We start from the raw sequence: 14,828 nt of genomic DNA on the forward strand, positions 1-14,828 counted from the left end.
GGGGGGGGGTGTGCGTGTGTAAACGCACACGGAACGTATTTCCAGGGGAACGTATTTCCGCCAACAAGTGGACCCAGTTTCCCGGGTGGCGCTGCGGCACCCGTTCTTAAATTTCATTCTCCGCCTATTAGATTTGAACTTGTAGGCGGCAGTGGTCGCCGACTCAGGCTTGAGGTCACGGTGGTGCTAGCGACCTTGATTTCGGGAGGTCGCAGCCGAGCTATGGCTCATTCTACCCTCACTTGATACCTGTGTATTAGAATATCCTTTTTTTTTTTTTAACCAGTTTCCCAAGAGCCCCGTCCCCTAGTTCTAGAGTTGCAGTACTGCTGTGGTACTGCACCTGTAGCCCTAGTATTTCATCCCTGTTTTCCATATAACGCTGTGGTCGGCCCTGGGCTGTCTGTCCCGCGGGTATCTCGGTGGGGTGAGCAGGAAAAGTCAGGGACGCAGTTCCCAGTGTTCCAGGATGAGTAGGAGCCCCAGCTGGTCTGATCAGCTGTATGGGGTTCTCAGTTCAACTGATGAAAATATGGCCCGGATTAAGGTGAGGAGGAACCTCTCGTCCTGACCTTCTCCCCCACGCTAGACTAGGGCGAAGGTTAAAGGGCGCTGGGAACTCACTGGCCTGTGGAACTGTTTTCTTTTGTAGCAGAGTTTGTATCCCCTTGGAGTTTCCTCAACAGGTAAGTACTGTCCTTTCTCCCAGCTTTTTCTCTTTCCAAGGCTTTCTTCCACTGCCTGCCTGTACCATCTACAGTTCTGTACAAATTCCAGCGACTTCCCTTCTGGAACTCTTAATTTCCTACATAGACTTCCCTATTCCCTTAATAGGGAACCTGGCTGACACCTGGATTTCCCCTCATCACTTGCCTCCTCAGCCAGGGGCCCAAGCTCAACAGCCTTGGGCTCTAAAGACTCCGGCTGTTGGAGAGAGACTGAGCTGCACTGAAGGCCACAGCTCGTCTCTCTGGGATGAAGTCACTAAACTCCAATCCCAGCTCCAGGCTCAGGCTCAGGTGAGGTGTTAGGTGTTTGTCTGTGGTGGCGATGTGACATGGTAATATTAGGAGTTGGGAAAGTGACTTAGAAAGTCGTGTCTGGGCTTTCTCTGCTTGGGTAGGTGACTGAGGCCCTGAGGTATGCTGTGCAGAGCCTGTTGAAGGATCGGGAGCAGCAGACCTTCAAGATCAGTGCTCTAGAAGGTACTGGGGCAATTCCATTACTCACGTATAGTACACAGTTTTTTTTGTTTGTTTGTTTTTTTTTAAAGATTTACTCATTATTTACACAGTATTCTGCCCACACATGTGCCTGCCCACCACAAGAAGGCACCAGATCTCATTACAGATGGTCTTAAGCCACCGTGTGGTTGCTGGGAATTGAACTCGGGACCTTCGGAAGAGCAGACAGTGCTCTTAACCTCTAAGCCATCTCTCCAGCCCTAGTACACAGTTTTAAAATGGAAGCTAGCGTTGTGTGCATGCTGAGCCACTGATCTACAACTTTGGTTGTAGGGCTTAGCCGTGAGGCTTTTAGTGGGTGCGCTCTCTCCCTCTCCAACCTCATACAACATCATGTATGTGCCCATAGTTTTACTACGGAGCTGTGTTGTTTGTGTACTTGTTTTGATGTGCGAGTAGTGCCCGGGCTTACGTGTGAAGTTCTAGAGCAGTTGACCTCCACCTTTCCCATTATAGCATCACTAAAATTGCTGCAGGAGGCCCCTAAGGGGAGAGCCGTCCTGGAACAACGCCTGGAAGGCCTGAGGAAGGAGCTGCAGGGCCTTCGGAGTCAGGTGCGAGAGCTAATCCAAACCCAAATGAAAACAAGACCAGGAAAGTTCACTACAACCCGTGGCTTTCAGCAAGAGCTGCAGACCGAGTAAGTGATGGGTAAGACTTCATCCTTTTGTTTATTTATTTACTTAAGATGTACTTTCCTGGGGCTGGAGAGATGGCTCAGAGGTTAAGAGCACTGGCTGCTCTTCCAAAGGTCCTGAGTTCAATTCCCAGCAACCACATGGTGGCTCACAACCATCTATAATGAGATCTGGTGTCCCCTCCTGCCTCTGGCTTGCAGGCAGAGCACTGTATACATAATAAATAAGTGAAAAAAATTTTTTTAAAAAGATGTACTTTCTGGTGGCACACACTTTTAACTCTAGTGCTCAGGAGGCAGAGGATGGCAGATCTCAGAGTTTGGGACTAGTTTGCTCTACATACTGGGTTGTAGGCCAACCAAGGCTACATAGTGAGACCTTGTCTCAGAAAAAAAAAGGGGGGACTCTAGAATGACACTGCTGTCACTCATGTAGGCACCAACTTTTGTGGGAAGAGTCAGAGATTCTTCGGGAGGAACTAAAGTTGCTTCGAGACCAGCTAAGTAAGTAAAACATTGAGAGTATTCCCTTGTCCCTGTTTCTTTTAAAGTATTTTCTTGTCTGGCATAGGATGATGATGATGATGATGATGATTATGATGTTTTTGTTTTTGTTTTTTCGAGACAGGGTTTCTCTGTGTAGCCTTGGCTGTCCTGGACTCGCTTTGTAGACCAGGCTGGCCTGGAACTCACAGCGACCCACCTGAGAGCTAGGATTAAAGGCATGTGTCACCACAAAAGAAAAGAAGAAAAACGTTGTGCATCACTACTACCCCACTATCCTCACCATTTATTTATTTGTTTTGTTTTGTTTTTTGAGACAGGATTTCTCTGTGTAGCCTTGGCTGTCCTGGACTCACTTTGTAGACCAGGCTGGCCTGGAACTCACAGAGATCTGCCTGCTTCTGTGTCACGAGTGCTGGGATTAAAGGCGTGCGCCACCACACCAGTCCCCCATGTGCTCTTAGCCTGTGAACCATCTCTCTAGCTCCCCCCCGCCCATTTTTTTAATTAAAAAATTTTTTTTGAAGCTGGGCGTGGTGGCGCACGCCTTTAATCCCAGCACTTGGGAGGCAGAGGCAGGTGGATTGCTGTGAGTTCGCGGCCAGCCTGGTCTACAAAGTGAGTCTAGGACAGCCAAAGCTACACAGAGAAACCTTGTCTCGAAAAACCAAAAAAAAAAAAAAAAAAAAAAAATAGCTGTGGCTGTCCTAGAACTCACTATGTGGAGCAGGCTGGTCTCAAACTCACAGAGACCCACTGCCTCTGCCTCCCCAGTGTTGGGATAAAGGCATATGGCACCACCCATGGCCAGGCAGATTATTATTGATATTATTGTTACTATTACTTGCGTATTTTGTGATTTGTACATTGTGTGATGGTAGGTATCAAACTTGCTAAGCATGTGCTCTAACACCAAGCCACACCCCTTGCCTTTGGCAAAATAAATTTTTTTGCTGTTTGTCTCTCTCACGGTGTGAATTTAGTCCTTCCGGTCAGCTTGGAATCTTTCTAGCAGCTGGACCAGAACATGCTTGTCTAAGTTTCCACCACCAACGTAGCCATTATGCAGGAAAGGAGAAGGAATGAAGTTAAAGACTGTTCCCCTCATATTCTGTCTCATTTTCAGGCCAACATCAGGAGTTGCTGCTGGAACAGATGGCAGAGGGGCGCCAGGTTCAGGCCCGCAGCTGGAAGGTAGGGCCGGGGTAGGTTAGTCTCCACATGTTTCTTTACCGAGTCCCCATCCTTCCTGTCTGCCCTGCCCTACCAAGAGGCCAGAGCATCTTCTCCCACCCCATCCCCAGCTCTGTCTTCTTCCCCGTGCTGGTTGCACATCTCTCCACAGCAGTTTATCCCGGCCTCTCTGCTGTAACCATGCGCCACTGTCCTTGCCCACATGAAGGGTCTCGGGTGGAGGAGGGAGTTGTGGGAGAAAGGTTCCCTTGGAAAGGGAGAGATTCAGTCCACCCTCCTCTGCACCACGGTCGGCAGACACTGGAACACCTACAGAGTGACCAGAAGGGTCAGGCTCATCATACCTTGGAGGTTACGAGGACAGAGGCCCATGATGCCCAGAAGGAGGAGCCCTACCTCCTCAGGTCAGAAGATGCGTGTGCTGTGGCAGTAGCGGGGGTTTGTGTCACAGAGGCCAAGCAAAGTTCAGCTATCCTAAATTTGGCCAGGATTGGTTGGGGTGGCCTATCTGAGTATCTGGGTTTTTATTCCTAAGAACAGCATTGGCATTTTAGCCTAGACTGTTCTTGATCCTCCTGACCCACCTCCCAAATGTAGGTGTTACAGGTATATGTTACCAGACTCAGTTGCTTTATATTTATTTTTTATTGAGATGTGTTCGACTAGGTAGCCCAGATTGGCCTCAACCTCACCACCCTGCTGTCTTTGCTTCTTGACTACTGATGAGCAGGTGTGTGCTATTAGGCCTACCTGAATGACCATTTTTTCCGTTTTATTTATTTAGTCTGCATATATGTGGGCGTGCAAATAGCATGAAGTGCATGCGGAGGTCAGAGGACCAGGAGTCAGTCCTCTCTTACATTATGGCACATTCACCAGCTGAGCCGTCTTGCTGGCCTCAGTGTTAGGCGTTGTTCATCCGATTCAGAGTTGTGATATATCTTTATACGTCTGAATGATAAATGGGGTGGCGGTGTGGGTGGAGGGGGACTCTAGAATCCTGACCTCAGAAAGGAAGACAGTTCTGTGCTGGAAGACTCTCCTAGACCCTTCACCATCTCCGCCTCTGGTTGTTCTTTCTAGGACCTCTGCTCATGCCCAGCAATCTAAGCTGCCTCTGGCCACCATCTTTGCCATGTCGCTTTCTACAGCTAGCTCTGAAGTCAGTCTTCCAGACTGTGACCGTAGCTGGGAACTTTTAAAGAAACTGGATAGGGGTAAGGACAGTTCCGGGGGAGCCTGAATCTCAGTGATGCCTGAGCCTGAATCTCACTGATGCCTGAGGCTGAATCTCACTGATGCCTGAGCCTGAATCTCACTGATGCCTGGATGCAGCTGTCTGGTTTTTTGGCGTTGTCTTTTCTGTGTGAATTCTTCTACCTGTTCGTGATATATCTGGGGGAGTTAAGTTACTTTATTATTTGATATTTGTTTGTAAAAGGCAAAAGAGTTATGTGATTTGAAGAGAAACCAAAATATTATTTAGATATTTAAAGGCCAGGTTTTCCTTTGTAGGTCAGGCTTGTTATGTAGCTCAGACTGGTCTTGAACTCAAAATCTTCCTGCTTCAAGTTCCCGAGTGCTACGATTACGGACACGTGCCATGATTAGGGACACGTGCCACCAGATGTTCATTAAACCACTTGACTGCAGCTGGGGACAGGCACAGGCAGTCGGAAACCATCATAAAGTGGGCGCACTCCAACCAGTCCTGTGTGTCCTTTCCAGGGAGGCCCAGGGCCTTGTTTGTGCACGTCAGTCTTGTTAATGGTTTGTTTTCATTTTCTTTTGTCCTAGAACTCCAGAACAACTTCCTTTCTAACCTGGAACCCAGCGGCCCTCAGTCCCATGTTCCGAGTCTTGGGCAGGAGGACCTGTTCCTTCAGGGTCCCAACATCCTCAGGAGTGACCTGTAAGGACTTGTGAGAGAAATAAGAAAGATGATGCTTCCGTCCGCAGCAGCCGTCTCATCCCTGGTATGTGCCCTCTTTACCGAGGCATCTCCCTGTCTGGCCATTCTTACTCCCCAGCTAACTCAGAATAAAGTGGCTTAACTCCGCCTGATGTGTTTTCTTCACCTTCATGGGATGGGCTCAGCCATACATTTCCTTTGTCTTTTTTTTTTAAAATTTATTATAATTTATTCACATTACATCCCATCCAATTGTTAACCCCGCCTCTTACTTCCCATTCATTTCCTTCTTGTTGCTTAATTGTTTCCTGTACCTCTGCCTCTGAACTATGATATTCACAGGGCACACCTTTGACTATGAGCTCAAGGGATCTTGGAAGAAATGATTTCTCTGGTTCTGATGCGTGGGATGAGTTAGCATGCCGGGCTGAGATTGATTGCAGAGAGGACTGTGGTATTCTGGTGGGCACTAGAGCTCGCCTCACCCTGCTTGCTGAGGCTCCTCCATGCCGCCTCAGCCTCCACAGCTCCGTCTGTATGTTTAGTCAGCCCCTCGGGTTCTCTGAAATTGAGTCGTCTTCAGTTGCAGGATATTTAATCCCATTGTGAACCCCAAGATTGTGAACTGTAAAAACCTGTTTCTTGCCAGGCGTAGTGGCACAGCCTTTAGTCCTAGCAATTTGGAGGCAGAGGAAGGTAGATCTCTGTGAGTTCAAGGCCAGCCTGATCTACAAAGTGAGGCCAGGATAGCCAAGGCTATACAGAGAAACCTTGTCTCAGGAAAAAAAAGAGTTCCATGAGGAAATAGTGTTCTGTCTGCAATGTACACCTGCATGTCGGAAGAGGGCATCAGATCACAGTATAGGTGGTTGCTGGGAATTGAACTCAGGACCTCTGGAAAAGTAGTCTGTGCTCATTTTTTCCCCCTAGTTAAATAATAAATGTTTTTATTTCTTTGATAACTTTACAATGTGAACATTCTATGATTTAATCAGTCTTTACTTCCAAGTAGCGTCTTCAGTGGGCCTCAGTTCCCTTTGAAATAGCAAGCTCTTGTTGTTGTAGGTCCCCCCGCCTTGTTGTTGTTCACACACACACACACACACACACACACACACACACACACACACACACACACACACCCGACAGGGTTTCTCTGTGTAGCCTTGGCTGTCCTAGACTCTCTTTGTAGACCAGGCTGGTCCGAAACTCACAGCGATCCACCTGCCTCTGCCTCCCGAGTGCTGGAATTAAAGGCGTGCGCCACCATGCCCTGCCCTTTTTGAATTTTTTGAGGCAGGATTTTATGTCACAGATTGGCTTTGAGTGAGGGTGACTGCCTTAGTCATTTTCCTAAGGCTCTTGACAAAATGCCATGACCAAGGCCACTGGAAGTCAGGAGCCCATCACCGTCATGGTGAGCTGCATGTCACCAGCTGGCAGGCACTGGAGCAGAGGCTGAGACCACAGTCCATTCACAAACAGGAAGCAGAGCGGTCCACAGGGAAGGGCAGATCCTTTGAAACCTAATGACCAACCCAATGACAACTCCACAGGGGCATCCCTCCTGTTCCTCCTGAAAGAGCACCAGTAATCGGAGGCCAAGTATTCATCATATTAGCCTATGGGGGCCTTTCTCATTCAAACTACCACAGTGACCTTAGACTTCCTGTTCCTCCTGCTAAAACCTCCTAAATTGTAAGATTATAGGTGTGTGCTGCCATACCCAACTAGTTTGCTAGCTTGTTTTGGTTGCTGTTTTCACAACCCCCAGCTTCCTTTCCTTGTAGTAGTGATTGTCGAACCCAAGGCCTCATATATGACAGGCAAGTGTTATACTATCATTTCTGGTCCATTTCTATTCTTCTTCTTCTTTTTTTTTTTTCTTTCTCTTGAGACAGGGTTTCTCTGTGTAGCCTTGACTGTCCTGGACTCACTTTGTAGACCAGGCTGGCCTCGAACTCAGAGATCTGCCTGCCTCTGCCTGCCTTAGTGCTGGGATTGGAGTTTTGTTAGATAGTGAAGGGCACCTTGCTTTTTCTTTTCCTGGACTTTATGTTCTAGAGGGTTCAAGATTTCCTAAGAATCAGCAGCATTTCATGGACCTCATGAGCCCTCCTCCAGTGGTAACTGTAGGTCTTTGTATGCACTTCCCGGGAACTAAGAGGTGCAGTCAGTTTATGGGAAGGTTCTAACTCTAAGTTCAGGCTGGCAGGAAGAGACAGTTGTCTGAAATAAAAACAGTAAAAGGGTGAAGCTGTAAGGGAGAAGCTACTCTCAGTAACAGGGTATATTTAAATCTCTGGCCCAGCTTGTTGGAAGGACCCTGCTATTTGAGGTTGCAGTCCTCCCAGTCCAGATAGCCATTCTGAGCTTGGTGCTCTCCCCAGCAGGGTCTCCGGCTCTCTGCCTGACCTCACCTGGAGAGTGTCTATACACATAGATGCCCCTACCCACATTTGATACACGGCCCTTGACACAGCTCCCTGCTAGCTCTCCCTTCTCTGCGCCTATAGGATAATTAGGTACTGTGTTCCCGTTTATATGATAGGAGTGAGCTGCCAAATGCAAATTAAGCATCCTTGAAGTGCCTGGTTCCAACCAATTATGTGCACCTATCCTGGGAGCTCCCCACCCACCACTCACCAAGGACTATAAAGCCTTTGTTCTCCCCGAATAAAGTTGAACTATCTCCCTGAAGTGGTTCCTGGAGAGGCATTCTCCTCTGTACTTGTGGCCTTCTGAGCCCTGGGCCATCAGCCCTACCCCCACCCCCAAAGAGGAGATCCACACAACTAGCAAAGTTACAGGGAGAGGGCCTTAGACATTGAATTGTTACAGGGATGGCTTCCACATTCTTTTCCTCGGTGTCTGTATGTGCACTCACAAGTGCCTGATTATGCTGCGCATGACTATGTGGTGGCCAGAGTCAGGTCTCTCGGTGGCTGTGTATGGTGGTGCACATCTTTAATTCTAGCTCTTGGGAATGGAAGCAGAGACAGGTGGAGTTCAAGGCCAATCTGATCTACATAGCATTTTTTTTTTTCCCTTCAAGACAGGGTTTCTCTGTGTAGCCTTGGCTGTTCTGGAATACCTGTGTATACCAGGCTGGCCTCGAACTCACAGCGATCCCCTGCCTCTGCCTCCTGAGTGCTGGGATTAAAGGCGTGCGCCACCACGCCTGGCTCTGTGGCATTGTTTGACTCTGATTGCTACCAGTAGTGTATATCAACTGTTCGTATCAAGCTCTATGGGAGACACACTTGGACGGGTGGCCAAATCTTTCAACAGAAGTGTTAAAGGCTAACAGTGGAACAGTAGCATCTGAACTGCCACCAGGTGGCAGCACATAATTTATGCCAGAATAGTTCTGAACAGGCGGGCGAACAGGCTGGAGTTATCGCCCTTCAGAGGTTCTGTGAGCTCCTAATTACTCTTCCGGAAACAATGCCCTGCTTAGGTTATGCTCAGTTCAAGAACAAATCACCCGGCAGTAAAATAAAAAGATAATTTTATTATTCAAGTTCCATCCACATTCAGCCTCTTCCAATTTTATTTCCTAGCATACATTTTCTTAAACTCCTCAGGACCACCTTTATTCCGTTATTGTTAATATTATTGACAGTGCTGGGGATTGAACCCAGAGCCTCATGGTACATTCTCTGCCATTGCCTTTTGAACCTCTAGTCCTATTTCAATTATTTATGTCCCACATATTTGCCAAGAGTCTCCTCTTCCAGGAAGAGGGAAGTCTAAAGATTTCTGAAGGGAGGTCTATATTGCACTGTATCTATCTGCTCCGTTCTTCCATTGCAGTCTGCTCAAGTGTAAGACTATGAAGCCTTGAGATCCGTGAGTATGGAAAGGGTGAGGAAATCTGTACCTGATGAACAGTAGGACAGGATTATTTCCTTCGAAGATCTTTCATTTCTCATTTTCTTTCTTTTTTCTTCTATTTTGGTTTTTCGAGTCAGGACTTCTCTGCGTAGCCCTGGCTGTCCTGGAACTCCCACTGTAGACCAGGGTGGCCTCGAACTCAGAGGTCCGCCTGGCTCTGCCTCCCAGAGTGCTAGGATTATAGGCGTGCGCAGCCGCCACCCGGCATTAATTCTCCTTTTCAAGCCAGCTCGTGATACTCCTCCTCTAAACCTTTCCTGAATTCAGTCTCTTCCCTCGGCATTTCGTTTAGTTCCACTTGTTACTCTTTCCCAAGTCGCTAGAAATGATGTGCTAATTTTAGCTTCTCATTACACAACGATCCTGCAGGACAGCGCTTTGGATCCCGCAGGACACCTTATTCAAAAGCCGCGCCGGTCTGGTGCTTGTTCAGTTGGCTTAATTAATTAACAATCGCTTCTGTTTGGGGGACTTTGATTGGCCTATCTTGTGTTTACTGTTCCGCCCTCTGAGATTCTTTAGGTTTTCCCCAAGGTGTATTCTCTGCTCTCCGGTTCCGCTTTTTCAACACACTGTCTCTTCTGTTTTTACCTCCACTTCCTTCCTATTGGTTCCCTTCGCCTTCTAAGAGTTGGCGCCTAGCGTCGCTGATTGGCTTCTCCGGACGCCCATTGTGCCCACCCTCGTACCACGTGGCATCCCTAACGTCAATTGGGCAATCCCACCAGCTCGTTTGTCAAAGATTGACGATTGATTGGTTGCTCTGAGGGAGGCCTGAGGAGGGGGCGGAGCCGACAGAGGCCCCGCCCCCAGCCCCCCTGCCCCCAGGCGTTTCAGACGCTCACCGGCGGGGAGCCGAGAGTTTCCAGCTGCCCTCTCTGTCCCGGCGGCGAGCCGCCTCAGGGCCCCGCGGAGCAGGCGCGGGGGGAAGCAGCCCAGACCGCAGGGCCATGGCAGACGCTTCCCGCTCCTGCGCCTCCGCCGTCGGCCCCGCGGAATCGCCGGCTTCTGCGCGAGGGACCCCCACCTCCTCTGCAGGCTAAGCAGCCGCGGCGGGGCGCTGCTATGCTGGCTCTGGGCCGCTGCCTCCCTCGCCCTCCGGCCCGCGCAGACGCCCCCTCCGCAGCGCAGTCGTGCCTCAGGTAACGTCCGGAGGGATTGCCTGAGAGCCGGGGAGGCTCGGCATCCCCGCCGCGCGCGCAGCCTTGGCTCCCGGGTCCCCCAGCACTGGACAGCCCGCTGCCTTCCTTGAGATTTTCAGAGAGGCGGCGGGGGGGGGGCAGTCTTGCTCCCCTTTCCTCCTTTCCTTTCCCTTCTCGCTTTCCTCAGGGTCCCGGGACAGTCCTCCTCGCCTCAGAGGCCGAGAGACCATGGGAAGTTAGACCTCGCGTTGAGGTTGTGTCTGACCTTCCTCACTTGCGAGGTTCTGGAACCCTTCGCGTCCCGCTCCCCTCCCGGGAGTGCCTCGCGGGGTCTCCGTCCCCGCGTCTCCCTCAGACAGCAGCATTGCCTCCCTCCCTCCCATCAATCGAGCTCATCTCTCCTAAACACCCAGATCTTCTCTTTCCTTTTCACGCATTTACTTTTTGCACTTAATTTTGAAGACTGTTGGAACTACAATTCAGATTTAGCGGGAAGTAAAATTCAGATTGATCGAATTTGAAAACTCTTCAGTTTATACCTCGGGGGGGGGGGGAACGTGTTAAAGAGTTGGACTTTATTCTGTAGGCACAGGGAGGCATTGAGGGCTGTGAGCCGGAGTTTCATAGGCACTGTCTCTGGAAAACGTGACGGGAAGATTGAAAGTAAAGACGGGACGTTAGAAGGCCTAGGTAGGCAGGAAACTATTGAACTATGGGTGAGAGAGGGTGGATGAACTGGGGTAGTTGTAGGAAAACGGGAGAGAATGGCAGTGCAATTCCAAGAATGCTCAAAAGAGAGTTTAGAAGGTGTTTTGTTTTCTGCTTTTGTAAGAAAGATGTTTCTCGTTGGTTTGTGGTATTGGGTTGATGGTGTTAATAGGAACAGAACGCTAATGATGCACTTTTGAAGAATGACACATTTGGTTGTGAACAAGTTCAATTGGGGCTTTTCAGGCTGAGCTGGAAAATTGGTCATAAGACTGAGAAAGTTAGGATCTAAAGATACAAAGTTGAGAGTGAAGAGAGAAGATATGGGGATACTTGAAACCTTAGGACCTCCTGGTGGTACTCCAGAAGCAGAGGATTGGGCTGTGGAGCAGGAGCAGCATCGCTGAGGAGAGCAGGCACTGAAAGAGAGCTTTACAGGGTTGGGACGAGAGCTGGAGCACAATGGCAGGCAGTATCACAGAAGCCAAAGGAAGGCCGCGCTCAGAGGGAGGGGGCTGACCCCGCTTCAGGTGCCCCAAGGAAGCAAGTGAGTTTGGCAATTAGGAAGTCACTTGTTTTCTTTCCAAGGCCGTTCTGATAACCTGGTGGTTGTAATATAGTAGTTAGCTCATGGGTTTAGGAGTAAATGACAGGCATCGGTGAGTAAAACCTCCTTTTTTTCTCTCTCGGTTTTCTTTGCTTGCTGGCTTGAGGAAGGGTTGTGTAGCACAGGCCAGCCCTTAGCTATGTGTGTGTTACCACACTAGGCTGGTCTTATTTTTATTGTGATCAGTTATCTGTGGATAAATCAGATTTTTTTTGGAGGTTGAAGGAACTGTGGTGAGTTTCTGACATGAGCATTACAGCCATAGGAATCCATCAGTGGAAATTATCAAGAATTTTTTTTTTTAGATTTATTTTTGTTTTATATGGTGAGTAGATTTTTTGCTGGTTTGTTTTGAGACAGGATCTCACTGTGTTGCTCTGGCTCCAAACTCACTTTGTAGATCATGATGTTCAGGTATGGCTTATGTGTTTACCTGCATTTATGCTTATGCAGCATGTGTGTGGTGGTGTCCTCAGAGGTCAGAAAAGGGCACTGGATCCCTTGGAACTAGAGTGATTATTGTGAGCTGCTTTGTGGGTGCTAGGACTCAAACATAGGTCCTCTAGAAGAGCAAAAAGTACCCCCAAACCACTGAACCATCTCTAGCACCAAGAATAAGGACAATTATTTATTTATTTATTTATTTATTTTGGTTTTTTGAGACAGAGTCTCTCTGTGTAGCCTTGGCTGTCCTGGACTCACTATGTAGACCAAGCTGGCCTCGAATTCACAGTGATCCGCCTGCCTCTGCCTCCTGAGTGCTGGGATTAAAGGCGTGTGCCACCACGCCCGGCTAATTTTTTTTTCTAAACTTTACATTTTCTCCAACACCCTAAGAACAGGAAGGCAGAACGAGGAGAAGACGATGATGATTGGGTTGATCCAAAACTGGAATTTGCAAAACAGAAATATAAAATGGGGAACCGCTTTATATTGCTGGTGATAGTATGGGATCCATGGCTGACTGCCCAGTCTGAACTGGAGGGTGTAACAAGTGAACTCTGGGGCTGCAGAGATAGATAGCTCAGCTGTTAAGAGCACTGGCTGCTCTTCCAGAGGACTTAGTGCCTTACATGCCAACTAACAACTATGTGTAACTTAGTTCTAGGGGACCAACACCATGAGCTGGCTTCCTTGGGCAATGCATGCACATAATACACAGACATGAATGCAGGCAAGACATACATATGAAATAAAAGTTTTAAAAAGTAAAATCTTTAAAAAGGCTAGTATACTTGGAGAATGAGGAGATAACCAGAAAATAAAATTGAAGACCAAATTTTATAAGAATACATGATTGGAAAGTTCAGAGTTCTTTCTTTTTCTTTTTTGGTTTTTCGAGCTAGGTTTCTCTATATAGCTGGCCTGGGACTCCCTCGGTAGACCAGGCTACCCTTGGGCTCACAGAGATCAGCCTGCCTCTGAGTGCTGGGGTTAAAGGTGTGCACCACCAGGCTTGGCTCATAGTTCTTTCAAGGCAAAGGGAGAAAAAGGTGTCACTGTCTCAGTGCTTGAGGGGATGACGCCACAGGCTGTTAAAATAGTGCAGCAGCCTTACGGGCTGTGCTGACTGCTGCCAGTGTGGGTGTCATAATTATCCTGTATGACAGCAGGAGATGGAACACAAGAGATTCTATAGGTGGGGCCTGTGTCACCAAGGAGGGACCCAGATTGGAGATTCTTTGGTGATTGTTAAAAACTAGTTTTTAATGGTACAGATGTTTGTTTCTGAGTTAACAGTGAGATTCTCAGACATCTGGGTGATTGCAATGCATGATGTGTTATTCTTTTATAGAGATAAATTTGGGATCAAACACTGTGTGATCTGGTATAGGAAGGCCTTTTTTTGTGTTTATTTTTTTGAGACAGGATTTCTCTGTGTATCCTTGGCTGTCCTGGACTTGCTTTTGTAGACCAGTTTGGCTTCGAACTCACAGAGATCCACCTGCCTCTGCCTCCCAAGTGCTGGGATTACCATCCTGGCCTGGCCACACTTTTTATTTTTTTGAAGGTCTTAATTCTGTTCAAGATGGGTACATGCTTGGAGACCAATAATCTGCTATCCCAGGCTCTGCAGTGATGCTTTCTCCTTACAGTTTCAGTTAATTCTAAGAAGGAAATTGTTCTCTGGCTTAGAACAGAAAGGTGACTTGTTTTTAACATGTTTTCTCCCTATATTAAAGTGCTTATAAATACTTGTTAATATCACACGCTTCATTTGTTTGTGAAACATGAATGTTTTAGTGGAATTTGAAATCTGGGATAAGGGCTTTAATGAGAGTTTTATCTTTCTGGTAAATGGAGGCTAATTATGACGTTGTTTGTGTGGGTGATGGTGAATGTTTTGGGCCAACAATGGGTATTAGGCTGTTTTCCAAGTCATTAAATGAAGGTGACTTCAGTGTGGTCTCAGTAGGGTTATTTTTGCTGAGTGTTCAGAGTGGTTAGTTGTTAGAAAGCGTATTTGCAACATGGGTCAACCATCCATTTCTGACATTTAATTTAACTTGTGTGTGTGTGTGTGTGTGTGTGTGTGTGTGTGTGTGTGTGTGTATAAGTAGAGGACAACTTGAAGTTGATTCTGACCTCCCACTGTATGGGTCTTGGGAGTTGAACTGAGGTACTTTTACTCATTTTATAGCCCTTTGATATTTTATAAAGGCAGTGTGAAAAGGGAAAAATAGGGCTGGAGAGATAGCTCAGAGGTTAAGAGCACTGGCTGCTCTTCCGAAGGTCCTGAGTTCAATTCCCAGCACCAACATGGTGGCTCACAACCACCTGTAATGAGATCCGGTGCCTTTTTGTGGCGGGCAGGCACACATATGGGCAGAATACTGTGTAAATAACAAATAAATCTTAAAAAAAAAAAAAAAAAAAGAAAAGAAAAGGGAAGAATAAAAAACTCTTCAGGGGGGGTTGGGGATTTAGCTCAGTGGTAGAGCGCTTGCCTAGCAAGCGCAAGGCCTTCGGTCCTCAGCTCTGG

At 47.8% G+C, this 14,828-nt stretch overlaps 1 protein-coding gene across 2 annotated transcripts in view; it reads left to right on the forward strand.

The window, feature by feature from the left end:
• Positions 1–56: 56 nt before the first annotated feature.
• CCDC163 (CCDC163 homolog) overlaps positions 57–14,828 on the forward strand; it is a 38,831-nt gene continuing 24,059 nt past the window's right edge. Inside the window, exons 1-10 of one of the 2 annotated variants that reach the window (XR_014780165.1) lie at positions 57–547; positions 653–686; positions 835–1,019; positions 1,124–1,205; positions 1,701–1,884; positions 2,318–2,385; positions 3,512–3,579; positions 3,877–3,983; positions 4,663–4,796; positions 5,377–5,555. Coding sequence is in view for 1 of the 2 variants with exons in the window: in XM_084786632.1 (XP_084642758.1) it covers positions 470–547; positions 653–686; positions 835–1,019; positions 1,124–1,205; positions 1,701–1,884; positions 2,318–2,385; positions 3,512–3,579; positions 3,877–3,983; positions 4,663–4,796; positions 5,377–5,495 (1,059 nt within the window). In the remaining variant the exon portion in view is untranslated. Of the gene's footprint in view, positions 548–652; positions 687–834; positions 1,020–1,123; positions 1,206–1,700; positions 1,885–2,317; positions 2,386–3,511; positions 3,580–3,876; positions 3,984–4,662; positions 4,797–5,376; positions 5,639–14,828 lie in introns of those variants that run through there. The other variant, XM_084786632.1, reaches the window with a different exon arrangement.

Source organism: Acomys minous (genome assembly GCF_964271855.1).
Source record: "Acomys minous genome assembly, chromosome: 6".
In the NCBI taxonomy this organism is placed as follows: Eukaryota; Metazoa; Chordata; class Mammalia; order Rodentia; family Muridae; genus Acomys; species Acomys minous.